Genomic DNA, 21,253 nt, shown 5'->3' with positions numbered 1-21,253 from the left:
AAGATTTGCAACCCCAACATCGAGACTTCACAACACTTCCAAGGTCGAGCATGGATGCGTGCTCTTTGTGGAGTGGCAAACCCTTTTGAGTCACCTCCCCTGCATACTCCCAACTGAGAGCAAACAAGGCAACCAACCCTCTCCCTTCTTATTTCGGCTGTAAACAAACGCCCTTTTCACAGCTGATTCAGTGCCACATTCTTAAAGTTTCTGTGCATTTCGCTGGTGATTTCACTGTTCAGAATGTCCCCCAAGCACAGGACTAGTGTCGTCTAGTGTTTCCAAGTGTAAGAAGACTGTAAGGTGCCGTATGGCAAAAATAAGTGTGTTAGATAAGCTTCACTCAGGCACGGGTTATAGTGCTGTCAGCTGTGAGCTCAATGTTAACAAGTCAACACTGTATATTAAAACACACGCAAAACAAGGGCTGTATACCGACCAGTTGCTGAAAATGTTGTGACTAGAGGCTTGCAGATACTTAATCCCATATGTTGCCTAAAAGTAACAGTTTTCTATTTGCAGATTTAGTGTTCATGGTTACCTTATATAGAATACAACTGCCACAAAGAAAAAATCAAAGGCAATGGGAGATTAAAATGAACAAATCACTAGTACAGAGGGATACATTATTTCAAAAATATTGGACTGACTTAATTCCCTTCCCTCTAGTCTACATTAACAGAGACAAAATGTTACAAAGAATCACTAAATTATCATTTTAAATAAGGTTTACTATGAAATAATTTCTACTTCACGATGAAACATGATCTTGGTATATTTTCATGATAGTATTTTTTAGAGGAGAGTTTCACTTCATAACCCAAAAACATGGAGACAAATTCAACAGCTTTTTGTCAAATGTGCACAGTTTTCACTGCATCTTCCTCAAATCCAAAGCAAAAATCGTACCCAGTCCCTCTGGAAATTCTGAAGAGCAGAGGACACATCCAAATTAAAAACTGTGAAAACACCCTGTAGGTCATGGTGAAGCAAGCATTCCCACACTGCAAATATGGGAAAACTGAGGGTCACAAAGTCACAATAACTTGCCAAGAGCCACAGAGTTAATCAATAAAAGTCATAATCATTCAACTGCCTGCAAATCTTGCCATCAACTCACACTACTTCTGGTTTATGTTTTTTGAACTGCTCAGAGTGTTGTTAAAACACTACTCTTATATAACACAAGAAGCCCAGTGGGGCATGCGATGACCTAGAAGGGTGGGGTGGGGATTCAGGAAGCGGGGTGATATATATACACATAGTCATGACTGGTTCGCATTGATGTATGGCAGAAACCAACACAACATTATAAAGCAATTATATACCAATTTAAAATAATAAATTTACAAAACAAAAATATCATACTCCTAAATGCTCAAAATATTCCTAGCCAGTAACCAAACAAGACATTACCCTTTCTCAGTAAAGGAGATATGGAACAAAATGACTCACTTAGCTGCCCAAGAGTAGAGTTGAGAGAAAAGTGCATACATCCATCTCGCATACATAACAAATCATGTTAACTGTGCAGTGAAGAAACTATACTCCTATTCCATCAATAAGCTGATAAGAATATAAAGCAATCTAATAACAACATAAAGTAAACACAAAGACAAAGCTCATCATTCAAAAGGTCAATGTCAACAAAATGTACTGGAAAGCCATTCATCTCCAGTGCAAACAGTACCACGGGTGCCTAAATATAAAGGTAGGAAAGTGAGTGGTAAATATATGAATGTATGCGTGTGTGCTTAGTCTTGTCTGACTCTTTGCAATCCCATGGATTGTAGCCCTCTAGGCTCCTCTGTCCATGGATTTCCCAGGCAAGAACACTGGAGTGGGTTGCCATTTCCTCCTCTAGGCAATCTTCCCAACCCAGGGATCGAACCTGTGTCTCCTGCACTAGCGGATGGATTCTTTATCACTGCATCATGTGGGAAGCCCCATAGGTAGGAAAGCAGGGTAGTAAATGTATGAACAAATCTAGCCAATTACCTTGCTCACTGGGTACAACACTCTTGATAAGAAAACGCCACTTACATTCCACAGTATGTTTTAAAAACACCACATACCCCATTAGAAGCCAGGACATCTTCTGTTTCTTCATCTTTGTGGTCGGCCTGAATTTCAAATGGATTCCCACCACTGCAGTACTGCTCAAACAAGGTTACTGTTTTTGAGGAAGTTGCAGATGACTGCTTACTGGGTGAAACTGACGGGGAACGAGACTGTTCCATGAATTTAAATTCCTAGAGATTAAAAAAAGAAATGAGCCAGATTCCTTTCTGCAACAACAGTAAAATTCAAGTACATAAACATGAGTTGGAGCAAACTCCAGGAGATAGTGAAGGACAGGGAAGCCTGGCATGCTGCAGGAGCAAACTCCAGGAGAGAGTGAAGGACAGGGAAGCCTGGCGTGCTGCAGTTCATGGGGTCGCAAAGTATTGTGCACAACTAGTGACTGAACAACAACAACGTAAACACATTCCGTCTGCAAACGCAGAGTTAGTGAAGATATCCTGATTCTCTACGTTATTCGTTTTTAAATCTCATAAGTTTTCTGAAAGCACAAACTCGAACACACATGTTCAAACATCTTCCCTAAGACAATTCAGTAACCGACATCACTTAAAACAGAGCTATCTGCATCAAGCTATTTTTGGCTTACTTTATGGAATGGCACATAATTTTTAATAACTTCAACTCAAATGATAATTCTAAAAATTTTTACACAATAGCAGAAGTCCCAGTAGGGTAGTTTCAATCAACAGAGTCATTTGTAAAAGCTAACTGCTGTCAGGTCAAATAGCTCACACCATTTAAGACACTCTATGTGAATACAATGAAAACCAAGCATGCAATATCTATCTTTCTCTGTTACGATGGTGGTGGTGGTGGCTGAGTCGCTAAGTCGTGTCTGACTCTTGCGACCCCAAGGACTGTAGCCCGCCAGGCTCCTCTGCCAATGGGATTCTCCAGGCAAGAACACTGGAGTGGGTTGCCATTTCCTTCTCCAGGGGATCTTCCCAATCCAGGAATCGAACCCAGGTTTCCTGCACTGCTGGCAGATTCTTTACCGACTGAGGATTTATGTGTGCCTGTACCACACACACAACTGATGGCTAAATACAAATTCAAATAAAATTATTTACATAGAGATTCTAAAATCAATGCTGGAATTTGAAGTAATATAAGGAATCATCTTAATTTAATAACTCTAAAATAATGTTAAAATTAATATTAATTTTGCTATCTTTAAAGCATTTATTAATCAACACGTTTCATTGCATTTAATATCACCACTTTAGGAAAGCAATATGATAAACCTGGATAAGAGGTAAGCTATTACACAATATGAATGTAAACACTATTCCATTAAAAAATCCTTTTAATCATGTATTCTCTACATTTATCCAAAATAAGAAAATTCCTTCTAGAAAGATATTTCTTCCAGAGGCAAAAACTAACCACAGAAGATCTTCTAAAAAGGAATCTAAATTTATATACTATATTCTGACATTGGATATTTGTAGGACATTGTCTAACACACAAGAAATATTTATCTACACTATGTTTCAAACAAGAGAAAAAACAAATCAATTAAAGATATTTTCACAGATTACAGGATTCAAGGAATCAATTAACTAATAAAAACTAGTGGTATTTTTTAGTAAATGCCTCTTTTATCCCTGAGGTATTTTCTCATTACAGACAAATTTATGAGTTGCAGCAGAAATCAAGAACCTACTGGACCCTTTAAGAAATGACAAATATTCCTCAAATATAAGCATTTTCACTAAAGACCATCAAAATATAACTGATTATTTTTCTGCAAGATTTAAATAAAGCAGGGACCCTCTTCTGAAATCTAAAGAAAACAAGTTACTTTAATTGTGACTCTTTGCAGGAAAAAGAGTTTTTCTAAACTGTATAAACTGAAATTAGTAAAAAGTGACAGACTGTGACATCCATAAAAGTGTCACCCTTTTAAAAAAAAAAAGGCTTATTATTAATCATTTTTAAGGAAGAAAGGAAAGGCACTCTTCCTTAATTATCTTATAAATGCTTTCATGTATCTGGTTTGCTTTTAAAGATTACTAAATAAAAAACTGATTTATCTGCTCTTAAACTTACATGAAGTTGCAAGATGCTGAAATTTGACTTCACAGGACAAAGTTCCCAGGTCTCATTCTCTAGAAACATTCTCAGTTCATCAAGCCTTGTTCTTAAAAACAACGAATAATCCCAAAAGTAAGAAGAAAAGCATACTGCACACAAGAATTAATATAACAAAAACTATTACAGTTATCACTGTGATCATAATCAATTTTGAAAATTCATTCAGACCAATGTAGTAAACACAAACATTTGCTTTTACGTACTTATTTATCTGTAAGAGGAAAAAACCTCAAGCATTTACCAAACTCAAGAATATTTCTACTATATTGCAAAAATAATAAATGCAGGGAAAATGACATTTTTATTAAGGGACTAAACTAAGTAACTCACCAACTCATGTACATAAGATATCATTTAGCTAATGACATATCATTGCCAAAAGGAAAAAACAAGAAATAATTTACAGGATTTATGAACCCATAAATACTGACAAGTGTTTTATGTTAAAAAGCATAGACCTTAATCATTCTTACTAAACCACAATATCAAGGTGATTATCACTCTCTAAATATATTTTAGCTCAGTGCCCATCCATCTCGACATAACATTTACGAGTTAATTAGCAAGTACGGCACTTAAATTAACAAGTAGTCACATATCATACTGATCTCTTCTTTCTTTAATTGCTCTTACTGTTTTCTGAGTGTGTGCATGTGAGTGTATGCACATTCAGTAGTGTCCAACTCTTTGTGACTCATGGACTGTAGCCTGCTAGGGTCTTCTGTCCACGGAATTTTCCAGGCAGGAATACTGGAGTGGATTGCCATTTCCTTCTCCAGGGCATTTTCCTGACCCAGGGATCGAACTCCCATCTATTGTGTCTCCTGCACTGGCAGGAAAATCCTTTACCACAAGCACCACCTGGGAAATCCTGTCTCTTCGGTAATCAGTATATTATACAAGCAGTTCCAGAGAAACAAACACTTCCTTCTTGTTAACCCAGGAATAAAAGGGCCAGTGCCTGTCCTCTTCCTACAACACGTCTCACTGCTGTTACTAAAATCATGCTAAAAACAAAATCTAGATTTTCAAAACAAAAAACCACAGGCTCTAAATTAAAGACAGAATAAATGGTAAAATGTGTGACAAGCAGAAACTGCTCCAAATATTAGTGTTTTTAATAGACAAGGGCTTTAAAGTAACTACTACAAACAAGTTAAACAAAATACAGCAAAAAGATGCGCAAGATGGATGCGCAAGAAAAACATTTCAAGAAGAGCAATAATAAAAACAAAAAAGAATCAAACATTCTGTAACTGAAAAAATAAAACACTTCAAATTAAAACTGGGTAAGTAAAACACCAGATGACAGAATTAATGAACTTGAAGACAGTTCGATAGGAAATAGCAAAGCTGAAGCACAAATGGGGGGAAAAAATAATGAGAAGAAACAGAAAAGATCATAAAAGATAGGTGAGACTGTCAAAACATCTAGCATGCATAAAACTGGATGGAGAGGACAGACAGAAGTGCAAAAGAAATGTATGAAGTGGGAGGCCATGGCTGAGAATTTGGCAAAAGTGGTTGTGCCCATACCTATCACCATTTACAAAAACTAACTAAAATGAATCACAGATCATATGTAAGAACTAAAACTAGGAAGTTTACGGCTCTTACAATTCTACAAAGAAAAGATAAATCAATTCTAAAATGGGCAAAAGCTTTGAACAGACATTTTTTGTAAAGAAGATATATGAACGACCACTAAACATGTAAAAACCGTCATTCATCAGGCAAATATAAATCCAAACCATAAGGAGGTACCACTTCACAATCACCAGGATAGCTAAATCAAAGAGACAACAAGAGCTAGCAAGGGCTTGGAGAAGTTAGAACCCTCACATAGAGCTGGTGGAAATACAAAATGGTACAACCACTTTGGAAAAGTTTGGAGGTTCCTCAAAATGTTAATAGAGTTACCATATGACCCAGAAACTTCACTCCGTATTGGTTTCCTGTGGCTACTATAATAAATTAACAAAAACTGGGTGACTTAAGGCTTCCCAGGTGGTGCTAGTGGTAAAGAACCCGTCTGCCAATGCAGGACACTTGGGTTCAATCTCAAGACAGAGGAGCCTGCTGGGCTACAGTTCATAGGGTCACAAAGAGTCTGACACGTCTAAAGTGACTTAGCACACACACACACAGGTGACTTAAGACAACAAAAATATATAATCTCACAGTTCTGGAGGCCAGAAGTCTGAAATCACAAGGTTGAAATCAAGATGTCAGCAGGAATACACTCTCCAGAAGCTCTAGAGGAGAACCTGTTCCTTGCCTCTTTCAATTTATGGTAATTGCCACCATTCCTTGGCTAGTGGCCACCACACTCCATCCTCTACCTGTCTTCACATAACATTCTCCTATATGTGCCTCTGTATCTATATCAACTTCCCTTCTATCTCTCTTTAACTGTGATGGCATTAGGGCCCACCCAGATAATCCAAGATAGTCTCATCACAAAATCATTAATTTAGGCATATCTACAAAATACTTTTTCCAAATAAATTAACATTTAAAGTTGCCAAATATTAGGACCTGATTTTTCTTCGGGGGAAGGCGGGCAGGGGGAAATAGGCAAACATTTGTCATCTTACTACTCATTCCTAGATACATACCCAAAGAACTGATGATACATGTCCATGCAAAAACTTATACACAAATGTTTACAGTAGCATCATTAGCAAGACAGTTCCAGAAAAAACATCTATTTCTGCTTTATTGACTATGCCAAAGCCTTTGACTGTATGGATCACAACAAACTGTGGAACATACTTAAAGAGATGGGAATACCGGACCACCTTACCTGCCTCGTGAGAAATCTGCATGCAGGTCAGGAAGCAACAGTTAGAACTGGACATGGAACAACAGACTGGTTCCAAATAAGAAAAGGAGTACATCAAGGCTGTATACTGTCACCCTTCATATTTAACTTATATGCAAAGTACATCATGAGAAACACTGGGCTGGATGAAGCACAAGCTGGAATCAAAACTGGTGGGAGAAATATATAACCTCAGATATGCAGATGACATCACCCTTATGGCAGAAAGTGAAGAAGAACTAAAGAGCCCCTTGATGAAAGTGAAAGAGGAGAGTGAAAAAGTTGGCTTAAAGCTCAACGTTCAGAAAACTAAGATCATGGCATCCAGTCCCATCACTTCATGGCAAATAGATGGGGAAACAGTGGAAATAGTGACTGACTTTATTTTTTAGGGCTCCAAAATCACTGCAGATGATGACTGCAGCCATGAAATCAAAAGATGCTTACTCCTTGGAAGGAAAGTTATGACCAACCTAGACAGCATATTAAAAAGCAGAGACATTACTTTGCCAATGAAGGTACATCTAGTCAAGGCTATGGTTTTTCCAGTGGTCATGTATGGATGTGAGAGTTGGACTGTGAAGAAAGCTTAGCACTGAAGAATGGATGCTTTTGAACTGTGGTGTTGGAGAAGACTCTTGAGAGTCCCTTGGACTGCAAGGAGATCCAACCAGTCCATCCTAAAGGAAATCAGTCCTGAGTGTTCATTGGAAGGACTGATGCTAAAGCTGAAACTCCAATACTTTGGCCACCTCATGCGAAGAGCTGACTCTGAAAAGACCCTGATGCTGGGAAAGACTGAAAGTGGGAGGAGAAAGGGACGACAGAGGAAAAGATGGTCGGATGGCATCACAGACTGAATGGACATGAGTCTGGGTCAACTCCAGGAGTTGGTGATGGACAGGGAAGCCTGGCGTGCTGCAGGCCACAGGGTCGCAAAGAGTCAGACACGACTGAGCGACTCAATTGAACTGAAAAAGTGAAAACAACTCAAATGTCCATTAACTGACGAAAGGATAATCAAATTATGGTCTATCCATACAACAGTATATTATTTACCAATGAAAAAGAAAGAAGTTCTGTTACATGCTCCAACATGGATGAACCGTTAGAAATATTCTAAGCTAAAGCCAAACAGAAAAGGTCATATAATGTATGATTTCATTTATATGAAATGTTTATATACAAAATGGGCAAATACACAAAGACAAAAAATAAGTAAGTGATTGTCAGATGCTACAGGAGGAGAAAAGTACCAATTAACTAGTAAAGGGTTACTTTTTGAAGTGATAAAAATATTCTGAAATTAGATAGTGGTGATGCTGTTGCTGACTTATTAATACATACTTTATAGGAGTGAATTTTTGGCATTTTTGGTATGTGATTTATATCTCGATAAAATTATTACTACACAACAATTATTGAGATAGGCAGGACTCTAAAAGGCACTCTAAAATCCCTCAAGATTGTCTACACTAATGCCTAGGACTAAATATGATGAAGACCACCCTGTGATTACATTACCAAATATGGAAAAAAGGGATTCTACTGATATAATTAAGATTACTTGAACTGCCTTGAGTTAATGAAAACGGAAATTATCCAGGTGGAACAAACCTAACTGAACAAGCCCTTTTAAAGTAGACCTTTTTTCTTCTCCTGATAAAAGATGGGGAAGTCAGAGAGAATTGCTGGCTTCTGAAACCAAAGGGGTCAAGTGCAATGACCAGAGACCTGAGAAGGCTTTGTAGGTAGCACGAGAACAGGAACCTCAGTCCTCACACCACAGGGAACTGAGCTGGGCAGTGTCTCCAGTGTGCTCAGATGCACACTCCTCCTCAAAGTCTTCAGATGAAAGATCAGCCAACACCCGGATTTAGCCCTGTGAGAACCTAAGCTGGGAACCTAGACAAGACTTCCAGACTTTCACAGAACTGTGAGAAAACAAAAGGGCGTTGTTTTAAGCTGCTAAAATTCATGGTATTCTATTAAACAATAATATAAAACTATTACGGTATGAAAGATACCAACTCACAGACTGACGCTTAGTTATGCCTACATATAAAAAGTATAAAAAATAATATAGAAAGTAAAATATATGACAATAACACTAAAAGGGTCAGAGAAGGTAAATGAGTTATAAAGTTGGTTCCTGCTTTATTTTGGAAGCATATTAACCTAAGGTCAACTGTAACAGAACAGGAATGCACACTAGAATGTTGATGGTAGCCACTACCAGAATATACATTTTAAGGCTGACAAAAAAGTGATCTGAAAATTGAAAAGACACAGATCAGTCCAAAAGAAATCAGAGAATGAAAAAACAGTTATCTACACTTTTAGAAATCAAACGGCAATATGATGGGCTTAAACCCAACTATGCCAATAAATACATTACATGAAAATGAAATAAAGTTCCAGTCGAAACACAAAAATTGTCCAACTGAATTTTAAAATTAAAAAAACCCTATATGCTATTTATAAGAAGCATACTTGAACTATAAGGTTGAAGTTAAAATTAGACTGGAAGCAAAACTAGATTGAAAGTAAAAATTACAGACATGAATTCTTAAAATTATGAACTACAAAGGAAATCTTATCAAAATTCTTTCTTCATCTATTAAAATGATCAATATGGTATTTTTCCTACAGCTGTCAATTTGTAAATTAATTAATTTTTAAAAAGTTTAGTCAACCTTGTATTCCTGTACTCAACTCTGCCTGTTCTTGAAGTATTGTCTTTTTTTAGGTATACTGGATGTAACCTGACAATCTTTTCTTCAAGACTTTTGCTCTTAAGTTCTTTTGAGGTACTAACCTATAATTTTTATTTGTAATGTTTTGGGATTAGTGCTATGATGGCCTCATAAAATAAGTTATAAAGCATTTCCTCCTTTTCTATTCTCTGCATTGGAAGGCAGATCCTTAACACCTGGACTACCAGGGAAGTTATTTTCTATTCTCCGAAGGAGTTTATGTTGATATTCAGTTCAGTTCAGTTCAGTCGCTCAGTCGTGTCCGACTCTCCACGACCCCATGAATCACAGCATGCCAGGCCTCCCTGTCCATCACCAACTCCCGGAGTTCACTCAAACTCATGTCCACAGAGTCGGTGATGCCATCCAGCCATCTCATTCTCTGTCGTCCCCTTCTCCTCCCGCCCCAAACCTTTCCTAGCATCAGAGTCTTTTCCAGTGAGTCAACGCGTCGCATGAGGTGGCCAAAGTATTGCAGCTTCAGCTTTAGCATCAGTCCTTCCAATGAACACCCAGGATTGATCTTCTTTTGAATGGACTGGTTGGATCTCCTTGCAGTCCAAGGGACTCTCAAGAGTCTTCTCCAACACCACAGTTCAAAAGCATCAATTCTTCGGCGATCAGCTTTCTTCACAGTCCAACTCTCACATCCATACATGACCACGGGAAAAACCATAGCCTTGACTAGACGGTCCTTTGTTGGCAAAGTAATGTCTCTGCTTTTTAATATGCTATCAAGGTTGGTCACAACTTTCCTTCCAAGGAGTAAGCATCTTATAATTTCATGGCTGCAATCAGCATCTGCAGTGATTTTGGAGCCCCAAAAAATAAAGTCTGACACTGTTTTCACTGTTTTTCCATCTATTTCCCATGAAGTGATGGGACCAGATGCCATGATCTTAGTTTTCTGAATGTTGAGCTTCAAGCCAACCTTTTCACTCTCCTCTTTCACTTTCATCAAGAGGCTTTTGAGTTCCTCTTCACTTTCTGCCATAAGGGTGGTGTCATCTGCATATCTGAGGTTATTGATATTTCTCCCGGCAATCTTGATTCCAGCTTGTGCTTCTTCCAGCCCACCGTTCCTCATGATGTACTCTGCATATAAGTTAAATAAGCAAGGTGACAATATACAGCCTTGACGTACTCCTTTTCCTATTTGGAACCAGTCTGTTGTTCCATGTCCAGTTCTGACTGTTGCTTCCTGACCTGCATACAGGTTTCTCAAGAGGCAGGTCAGGTGGTCTGGGATTCCCATCTCTTTCAGAATTTTCCACAGTTGATTGTGATCCACACAGTCAAAGGCTTTGACATAGTCAATGAAGCAGAAATAGATGTTTTTCTGGAACTCTCTTGCTTTCTCCATGATCCAGTGGATGTGGGCAATTTGATCTCTGGTGCCTCTGCCTTTTCTAAAACCTGCTTGAACATCTGGGAGTTCACGGTTCATATATTGCTGAAGCCTGGCTTGGAGAATTTTGAGCATCACTTTACTAGCGTGTGAGATGAGTGCAATTGTGCAGTAGTTTGAGCGTTCTTTGGCATTGCCTTTCTTTGGGATTGGAATGAAGACTGACCTTTTCCAGTCCTGTGGCCACTGCTGAGTTTTCCAAATTTGCTGGCATATTGAGTGCAGCACTTTCACAGCATCATCTTTCAAGATTTGAAATAGCTCAACTGGAATTCCATCACCTCCACTAGCTTTGTTCGTAGTGATGCTTTCTAAGGCCCACTTGACTTCACATTCCAAGATGTCTGGCTCCAGGTCAGTGATATTACTTCCCCCTTAAAGGTTTAGAAGAATTAACCAATGACAGCACAGGCCTGGAGGTTTCTTTGTGGAAATGCTTTGAAGCAAAGATTCAATTTCTTTAAAGATACAGCACTACTCAGATTTTCTATATTTTATCAGCTTATTATATTTGACTTTACAAGGAATTCATTCATTTTTATAGAAATTGTCAACTTTATTAGCATAAAGTCTATATCATTTTATTTCTAATGTCTTAAGATCTATGTGCGAGCATGTTCAGTCACTTCAGTCGTGTCCTATTCTTTCCAACCCCATCCACTGTAGCCCCGCCAGTTTCCTCTGTCCATGGGATTCTCCAGGCAAGAATACTGGAGTGGGTTGCCATTCCCTCCTCCAGGGTATCTTCTTGAGCCAGGAATCAAATGTGTGTCTCCAGTGATTTCTGCATTGCAAGCCATTTCTTTACCACTGAGACACCAGAAAAGCCCCTTAAGATCTATAGATATCCTTTTAACTGATGATATAATTTCTTTCCTTTTCTTGCCCAGTTTTGCTAAGTAGTATTGTAGATTTCCTTCTATTATACACTGACTTTCTCTTTCATTGACTTCTCAGTTCACTTGCTCAGTCGTGTCTGACCATTTGTGACCCCATGAACCACAGCACGCCAGGCCTCCCTATCCAACACCAACTCCTGAAGCTTACTCAAACTCATGTCCATTGAGTCAGTGATGCCATCCAACCATCTCATCCTCTGTCGTCCCCTTCTCCTCCTGCCTTCAATCTTTCCCAGCATCAGGGTCTTTTCAGAGTCAGCTCTTTGCATCAGGCAGCCAAAGTATTGGAGTTTCAGCTTCAACATCGTCCTTCCAATGAACACCCAAGACTGATCTCCTTTAGAATGGACTGGTTGGATCTCCTTGCAGTCCAAGGGACTCTCAAGAGTCTTCTCCAACACCACAGTTCAAAAGCATCAATTCTTTGACGCTCAGTTTTCTTTATAGTCTAACTCTCACATACATACATGACCACTGGAAAAACCATAGCCTTGACTAGATGTACCTTTGTTGGCAAAGTAATGTCTCTGCTTTTTAATATGCTATCTAGGGTTGGTCATAGTTTTTCTTCCAAAGAACAAGTGTCTTTTAATTTCATGGCTGCAGTCACCATCTGCAGTGATTTTGGAGCCCCAAAAAATAAAGTCAGTCACTGTTTCCACTGTTCCCCCATCTATTTGCCATGAAGTGATGGGACGGATGCCATGATCTTGGTTTTCCGAATGCTGAGCTTTAAGTGAACTTTTTCACTCTCCTCCTTCACTTATACTGACTTCTACTCTTATAATTTATCTGCCCACTATTTCTTTAGGTTTAATTTGCTGTCATTTTCTAAACTTTTTGAAATGTAAGTTTAGGATACTGATTTTCAAACTTTCTTCTTTACCAAAAAATGCATTTAAAGCTAAAAATCCCCCCTTCCGCTTTAGTTATACTTCACAATTTTATATTATATGTTTACTAACATTTATTTTTAAATATTTTCTAATTCCCAATATGGTTCCTTCTTTAACATGGAAAATAGGTTGTTTAATATCCCAAAACTGGCAGATTTTCCAGTTCTCTCTTATTTATTTCTAGTTTATTTATTTTTTTTTTAGAACACAATGATTCTTTTTTTTTTTTCCACACAAAAATTTTTTTTAAGTTGAGCAATGTACAAAATCAATTGTATTGCTATACTAACAATAACAATTTTAAAATGAAATTCCATTTATGATAGCATCAAAGTCTAGTTTAACTTCACTGTGGTCAGAATATGCTCTGATTTCAATCATTTGACTTTTTCTTTTTCAAAGACTTGTTTTGTGTCCCAGCAATTGATTGATTAACTGTCCTTCTGCTCTGAAAAAACAATATGAATTCTTCAGCTATTAAGTATTATAATGTACACATACATATATGTATAAACATATATATATCAATATATCTACATAAATTAGGTAAATTTTATTAATATTTGGTCAAACATATATCCTGACTGATTTTGTCTGTTTATATTACAAATTACTAAAAGTGGCACACAAAAATTCTCAACTATGATTATAAATTGTCTATTTCTTCTTCTAATCTGAATATTTTTGCTTTATATATTTTGATTTTATCTTAGTAAGAGCTTACAAATTTAGGACTGTTACACTTTCCTAACAAAAATCTATTCATCATTATGAAGTATTCCCTTTACTTTTACTAATACCTTTTGACTTAAGGTTGACTATCTCTTGGGAATTTCTTTCATCAGATATAGAGTGTCTACAAAAATCTACCACAAATATCATACTTACTGGTAAAGTACTGAGTGAAAGAATATCGCTTGTTGGCACTTCTATTCAAAATTGTACCAGCAGTCCTAACCAATACAAATGTTAGAAAGTATTATATAAAACCATCACTATTCACACATGACATATTGTATACATGGGCAATTCAAAGGAATTTCCAATTAAATTTAATAAAATGCTAATTTAACCCCAGGCAGGTCAGGAAGCAACAGTTAGAACTGGACATGGAACAACAGACTGGTTCTAAATAGGAAAAGGAGTACGTCAAGGCTGTATATTGTCAACCTGCTTATTTAACTTATATGCAGAGTACATCATAAGGAAAGCTGGGCTGGAAGAAGCACAAACTGGAATCAAGATGGCCAAGAGAAATATCAATAACCTCAGATATGCAGATGACACTACCCTTATGGCAGAAAGTGAAGAGGAACTCAAAAGCCTCTTGATGAAAGTGAAAGAGGAGAGTGAAAAGGTTGGCTTGAAGCTCAACATTCAGAAAACAAAGATCATGGCATCTGGTCCCATCACTTCATGGGAAATAGATGGAGAAACAGTGGAAACAGTGTCCGACTTTTTTGGGGGGGGGCTCCAAAATTACTGCAGATGCTGACTGCAGCCATGAAATTAAAAGATGCTTACTCCTTGGAAGGCAAGTTATGACCAACCTAGATGGCATATTAAAAAGCAGAGACATTACTTTCCCAACAAAGGACCATCTAGTCAAGGCTATGGTTTTTCCAGTGGTCATGTATGGATGTGAGAGTTGAACTGTGAAGAATGCTGAGCGCTGAAGAATTGATGCTTTTGAACTGTGGTATTACAGAAGACTCTTGAGAGTCCCTTGGACTGCAAGGAGATCCAACCAGTCCATTCTAAAGGAGATCAGTCCTGGGTATTCTTGGAAGGACCGATGCTAAAGCTGAAACTCCAATACTTTGGCCACCTCATGCGACGAGCTGACTCACTGGAAAAGACTCTGATGCTGGGAGGGATTGCGGGCAGGAGAAGCGGACGACAGAGAATGAGATGGCTGGATGGCATCACCGACTCGATGGACATGAGTTTGAGTGAACTCTGGGAGTTGGTGATGGACAGGGAGGCCTGGCGTGCTGTGATTCATGGGGTCGCAAAGAGTTGGACACGACTGAGCGACTGAACTGAACTGAATTAAATTTAACCCCCAGATCATAGGAATCGTAGGTCAATACACTAAATCAACTCACATGTCTGTGTGTGTGAGAAACGACAAAAGCAACACAATTCAGAATAATATTTATAAAACCACAATATTTACAATTTAATGTTCAGCCATGACTAGTCAATGGTGACAGAAGTTAAGAACAGCAGTTAACTCTGAAGAGGTTCAGTTCAGTTCAGTTCAGTCGCTCAGTCGTGTCCGACTCTCCGCGACCTCATGAATCACAGCACGCCAGGCCTCCCTGTCCATCACCAACTCCCGGAGTTCACTCAAACTCATGTCCACAGAGTCGGTGATGCTATCTAGCCATCTCATTCTCTGTCGTCCCCTGGCTGACAGAGAAAAGTACAAGAGATTCTTCGGGGATACTGGAAAAGTTACATATATTAACCTGGGCAGTTTATGGAATGTGTATGCCTGCTAAGTCACGTCAGTCATGTTCAACTCGTTGCGACCCCATGGACTGTAGCCCGCCAGGCTCCTCTTACCACTAGCGCCACCTGGGAAGCCCCTTATGCATTGTACATATATTAAAAATTCATAGACCTGTACAATAAGATATGCATACATTTATGTGAGTTAAGTTTTAATAAAATTTTTTCAAAGGAAAAAACTAATAATCTATCACTATCCTCCCAAACTGTCTGCAATAAAAGGCAGGCCCATTTTAAAGATAAAGCCACAGGTGGCTCAAGCAAGCATGAATCCACTTGTGAAGGGTCACAGGCTCACAACTAGCGGACAGCAGAGACAGGGGCCCTGATTTCCAAGTCATGTTCTTTTCACTGCAACATGGTCAGAAACAATAGCAAAAAGGAAACATTTCACTTTTTACTGGAAACCATAAGTTGGTTAATATTAACCAAATTGATTCAACAAAGCCAAGGAAAACTTCCTCTGCATTTCTTTTCCCCAAGAACATTTTATACAAATTGAAAGATTTGCATTTTATATCCTTTCTTCTAATTTATTGGACTAACACACAAAATATAGCAGTTATGATAAAAAAAAGCAGTTAAGTACGTAAAGTACAAATTGCAATCAGATGCTGAATAACAGAATTGACTGTAATCATAAAGTTAAGTAAAAAGCAATCTCGATCATTACTTTAAGCACTTGTGGGTGTCACTTGCCTCTTCAAGAAACCAGACATAAGCAGGATACAAAGAATTTTTTGGCAACATAAAGAACAGGTGCAGCTAAAATAAAATTAAAGAGATTTTAAAGTGCAAACATAGTGAAGAAGATAATAACCGATCTACAAACTGTCTCAAATATGCTGACCTACAAGTTAAAGGGAAAATATCAGTGAATTACAAGTGTGTGAAACACAGATCTTTTACTTAAGCTAATAAAAGACTTAAAGCAATAGAAGTTAGGCTCCAGAAGCAAATGATAAAAGCACAGAGTTTAAAGAAGGTAGAGTAGCCAACATAAGCCTTACACACTTTGAAGAGAAGGAACCTGATGCTCAGAAAATTAAAGATTGGTTAAAATCACATAGGCAGTAAAGCTAGTGAGGAACACAGCAAAGGTCGGAACCCCAGGCCACTGATAACACCACACGGCCCCAAACAATTTACCAGCAGGAGGAAAAGTGGAATTTGATAGTTGTTCACTCACTATTATGGTACATTTATGTGTATGGACATATATACAGAAGAGAAACTAGTCTGATATAAGAGGTATATATTATGAAGACACTGTTCCTTTTGCTCTCATTTTAAGTTCAAAATTTAAGCCCTCTTGTATAGTTTAGACATGGAAAATAGTCATATTTTACATAACTGAATTTTTAGAAGAACATGTCATGTACTAAAAATAAACAAATTTATGGGTACCATTTTCACCAAATTCCCCCCAAAACTGGTTTCTGAAAACATTTCTCCCGTTTTCCCAAGGAATACAGCAAACAGGGCTTCAACAGTATCTCCTATTCCACACACAGCTCTTCTATGACATGACCTAACCACTCCCCGTCAACAGAAAAAGTCTGATTTCCCTCCCCCTCAATCTGAACCAGCGTTATGAGAAGTCTGTATTCAATGGAATGTGGTGGCAGGACTGCACGAGTCCAGAGCGTGTATCTGAAAAGGCCAAGCACCCTCTGTGTGGTTCTCTTGGAATATTAGTTCTAAGGGAAGCCAGCTGCCATAGAGGAAGTCCAACCACGCTGAAAGCACCACACCAGGGAGGCCACATGTGGGCACGCTGACTAACCAATCCAGCTGTACACCCTTCTAGCCACCTCTACCAAGGTGCAAGTGAAGCCATCTTGAACCCGCTACACAAAGCTGAGCACTCCTGAGTCAGGCCAGTCAATGCTATGAGGAGCAGAAGAATCTTGATCCCTGCTTAAATTATTCCTGACTCACAGAATACATGAAATAACGATAAGATGGTGGTTGTTTTAAGCCTGTAAGTTTCAGGATAGTTTGTTACAATGCAATACCAGGAAAACATATCCATGGACACTTATACTTCAAAGTATATACAACAAATAACTTCAATGTATATATAACAAATAACTTCAATGTAAAATGAAGTTATTATACTGGTTAACCTTTTCCTTAAAAAAAAATATCTCAGATATCTTATACAACAACTAAAGTTACTCCTAAAATTATTACTTATTTTCTACTCTCTCTGAAGCCTTAACCAAAACAGTTTGTTTGGCAGAAGATAACGGGCAGGGGAGGGAGGAGCAGTGTGACATGAGAAGGCAGGTCAGTTCTAGAAGATATTAGGCCCAATATTCAAACCAGAAGACATGATTCAATCACTTGACCGAGACAGAAAACAAATATAAGTATATGGATGATAAAATTAACTCTAGAAGCACATTTTAAAGACACTTTAAGAAATAAACCAATCCTTTCTTACTCAGGCAAGCAAAGACTTTTCTCCCTAAAAGGATGGGTGATCTTCCTCTTCTTCTGACATCAGTCAACGCACCTTTAAGGTCACTGAAAACATTTATAAACTATGATTATTAAAGTAATTAAAAACAAAATGTACTTGTTAAATGTCTTGACAACAGTACACTACTGCACAGTTTCCACGTCATTACTGTTTTAGATTATTTGTGCTTTGGGGAATTCTGCAACATCTGGCAGAAGACTGACAGCTTTCGGTGTATACAAACTTAGAGCCTGAACATAAAGAAACCTGGGGGAATAAAACACTCCTTACAAGATGTGCAGCTACACTGACAGATGACAGAGGCTGTGCTTCTTCAGACGCTCATGCAACTTTGCCCAAGAAAAAGATAATGGCAGGTAAACTTTCATACTTCCACAAAAAAACACCAGTACATTCTATAAACAGATGTTCTGCCAAAGAGTAAAATGCTTCTATGTTCACCTCGTTGTTATGTCTACATCTTCAAACCAACAACCTAAATGGCCTCAAAGTCAGGATAATTCAGTTCGGGAATTTCTTCATTCTCAAGAGCTCTATTTGGCAGATGACCATGAAACAAACTGTAAGCATGTTTCAACACTTTAATAAAATCAAAACAGATGATCTGGAGTTCACCATGCTTCACGGTATTTCTTGGTATTTATGCAGTATGATTTGGTGAAGGAGGTATTCAATCAGAATTCAGTAGATTGAGATTCATCACTGGCGAATGTAACGACTGTCATCACCTCAATATTTGTGCACTGGCATCATTTCTACACTGCCTGTCAAGTTTATCTTGCTTTAGAGCACAGTGATGGTTGCACCCACTTTGCCAAGTGACTTTCATTCTAATTTCCCAAATGGCAGCTGCTGGATAGAGAATAACTACAGGCAGCATACAAGCAAGACTGGTTTAAACACGGGAAAGGGAAGAATACTACAAAAAAAAAATTAAATCTTTATGTTTTAACCTACTTTTATAATATACAGAGCAGCAAAAAAAAAGGGAAAGATCTGCAGGTAATACTTAGGGAGACCATTTAGTCCAACCACCTCATTTTACAATTGATAGAACCATATCCCAGAGGCTTAAGGAATTTGGTCAATGTTAGAAAAGTGGCAAGAGGCAAAAACGGGATAAGAACCCAATTTACTATCTCCCAGTCCTCCTCTCCCCCTAACAATACAAGATAGCCTCCTCACTGTGAAACAAGTTTCACAAGTGTTCCTGAGAAAAGTCAATTAAAATGTTGAGTGTTTTGATAATAATAATTAATATCTGTTTTCTAAGTTCATCAAAGAGAACTTTTGTGAGGAATCTCCATTAGCATCTAGAAACGCCTATTATACCTGGTGGCAACAGATGACAGACATCTTTTGATAATAAAGTGGAATGCAGAATGGAAACCATTAAATGAACCCACTTTTCTGCATTGCATACATCTTGCAGTCACAATGAACAAAAGACCCTCCAGTGGTACTGTAGGATATAGACAAGCAGCATGGGAAATGGACAGGCAGCATGCCTTCATTCTAATGGGTAAGTGAGGCTTCTCGTTTCTTCACAGCTCTTGATTCTTTTCCATTTCCCATCTGTGATTACAAGGCCACCCTCATTTTGGAAAGCAATGTGCACAGGCTGCGACTTACACTTTAGTAGGGCTTAAGTTTTTTTGGGCTCCAAAATCACTGCAGATGCTGATTGCAGCCATGAAATTAAAAGACGCTTGCTCCTTGGAAGGAAAGTTATGACCAACCTTGATAGTATATTAAAAAGCAGAGACATTACTTTGCCAACCAAGGTCCGTCTAGTCAAGGCAATGGTTTTTCCTGTGGTCATGTATGGATGTGAGAGTTGGACTGTGAAGAAGGCTGACCGCCGAAGAATCGATGCTTTTGAACTGTGGTGTTGGAGAAGACTCTTGAGAGTCCCTTATACTGCAACGAGATCCAAACAGTCCATTCTAGAGGAGATCAATCCTGGATGTTCATTGGAGGGACTGATGCTAAAGCTGAAACTGCAATACTTTGGCCACCTCATGCGACGAGTTGACTCACTGGAAAAGACTCTGATGCTGGGAAAGGTTGGGGGCGGGAGGAGAAGGGGACGACGGAGAATGAGATGGCTGGATGGCATCACCGACTCTGTGGACATGAGTTTGAGTGAACTCCGGGAGTTGGTGATGGACAGGGAGGCCTGGCGTGCTGTGATTCATGGGGTCGCGGAGAGTCGGACACAACTGAGCGACTGAACTGAACTGAACTGAAGTTTTAAAAGAGGAAGTTGTAAACAAAGGTAGTGTTAGGGTTTTCTGTTGTTCCCTTACCACTGTCCTCCTGTGCATGCGTGCTAAGTCGCTTTAGTCATGTCTGACTCTTTGTGACCCCATGCACTGTAGCCCAGCAGGCTCTTCTGCCATTGGAATTCTCCAAGCAAGGATACTGGAGTGGGTAGCTATTTCCTTCTCAGGGGGATCCTCCCAACTCAGGGATCAAATCTGGGTCTCCTGCACTGCAGGCAAATACTTTTTGAGAATCTGAGCCACCCCAGAAGCCCACTTTGGTAAAGAGTCAATTTAAATATACTTTAAAAATAAATATTTAATGAGTTAGTGAGTGAAAGTCACTCAGTCCTGTCCGACTCTTTGTGACCCCAGGGACTATACAGTCCATGGAATTCTCTAGGCCTGAATACTAGAGTGGGTAGCCTTTCCGTTCTCCAGTGGACCTTCCGATCCAGGAATTGAACCAGGGTCTCCTGTATTGTAGGTGGATTCTTGACCAACTGAGCTATCAGGAAAGCCCATATTTAATTTTAATAGTTTACTATTAAGACAGAAAAGGTGTACTTAAATATACTGAATAATAAATTAAATTAGTCAATGGTTTCAGGTGCAGTAATCTCTCTTCTGACTCAGCACATATCACCGTGACCAGGGGTTGACTCCAAACAAGGAGAAAAAGAATTTCAAATCCCAACTCTCCCTGGTACCAAATAACAACAAAATCAAAACATCTTTAAAAGCAGACAAACAAGTGAAATATACCTCAATGCAAATGATAAAATATATGCAAGAAATACAAAACGGGGTCCAGCTTACATGAAGAAAGGTCTAAAAACTGTTCACGCTCTCAGCTTAATGTTACTTTAAGTGGACCATCACATTGCTATGTAAACATTCTTTCCCACCTTTCCCCATTCCCAAAACTATTCCACGGCACCCTTTTTAAAATTGGTACTGATTGTTTGGCAAAGCAACATAGTACACAGTCTTGGCATTGTAGCTAGATTCTGAATATC

General features: G+C 38.6%; 1 protein-coding gene across 1 annotated transcript in view; it reads right to left on the bottom strand.

The window, feature by feature from the left end:
• Window positions 1–21,253, bottom strand: part of VPS50 (VPS50 subunit of EARP/GARPII complex) — a 134,232-nt gene that overhangs the window by 39,734 nt on the left and 73,245 nt on the right. Inside the window, exons 17-18 of the mRNA XM_088833270.1 lie at window positions 4,138–4,228; window positions 2,076–2,252 (exon numbers count right to left, since the gene is read on the bottom strand). Coding sequence (XP_088689396.1) covers window positions 2,076–2,252; window positions 4,138–4,228 — 268 coding nt within the window. The remainder of the gene's footprint in view (window positions 1–2,075; window positions 2,253–4,137; window positions 4,229–21,253) is intronic.

This window comes from Moschus berezovskii, chromosome 3 (genome assembly GCF_049115385.1).
Source record: "Moschus berezovskii isolate FMDL1 chromosome 3, NW_MosBer_1.0, whole genome shotgun sequence".
In the NCBI taxonomy this organism is placed as follows: domain Eukaryota; kingdom Metazoa; phylum Chordata; class Mammalia; order Artiodactyla; family Moschidae; genus Moschus; species Moschus berezovskii.
The sequence above is the reverse complement of the archived record's forward strand: the minus strand, read 5'-3'. Positions and strand labels throughout refer to the sequence as shown.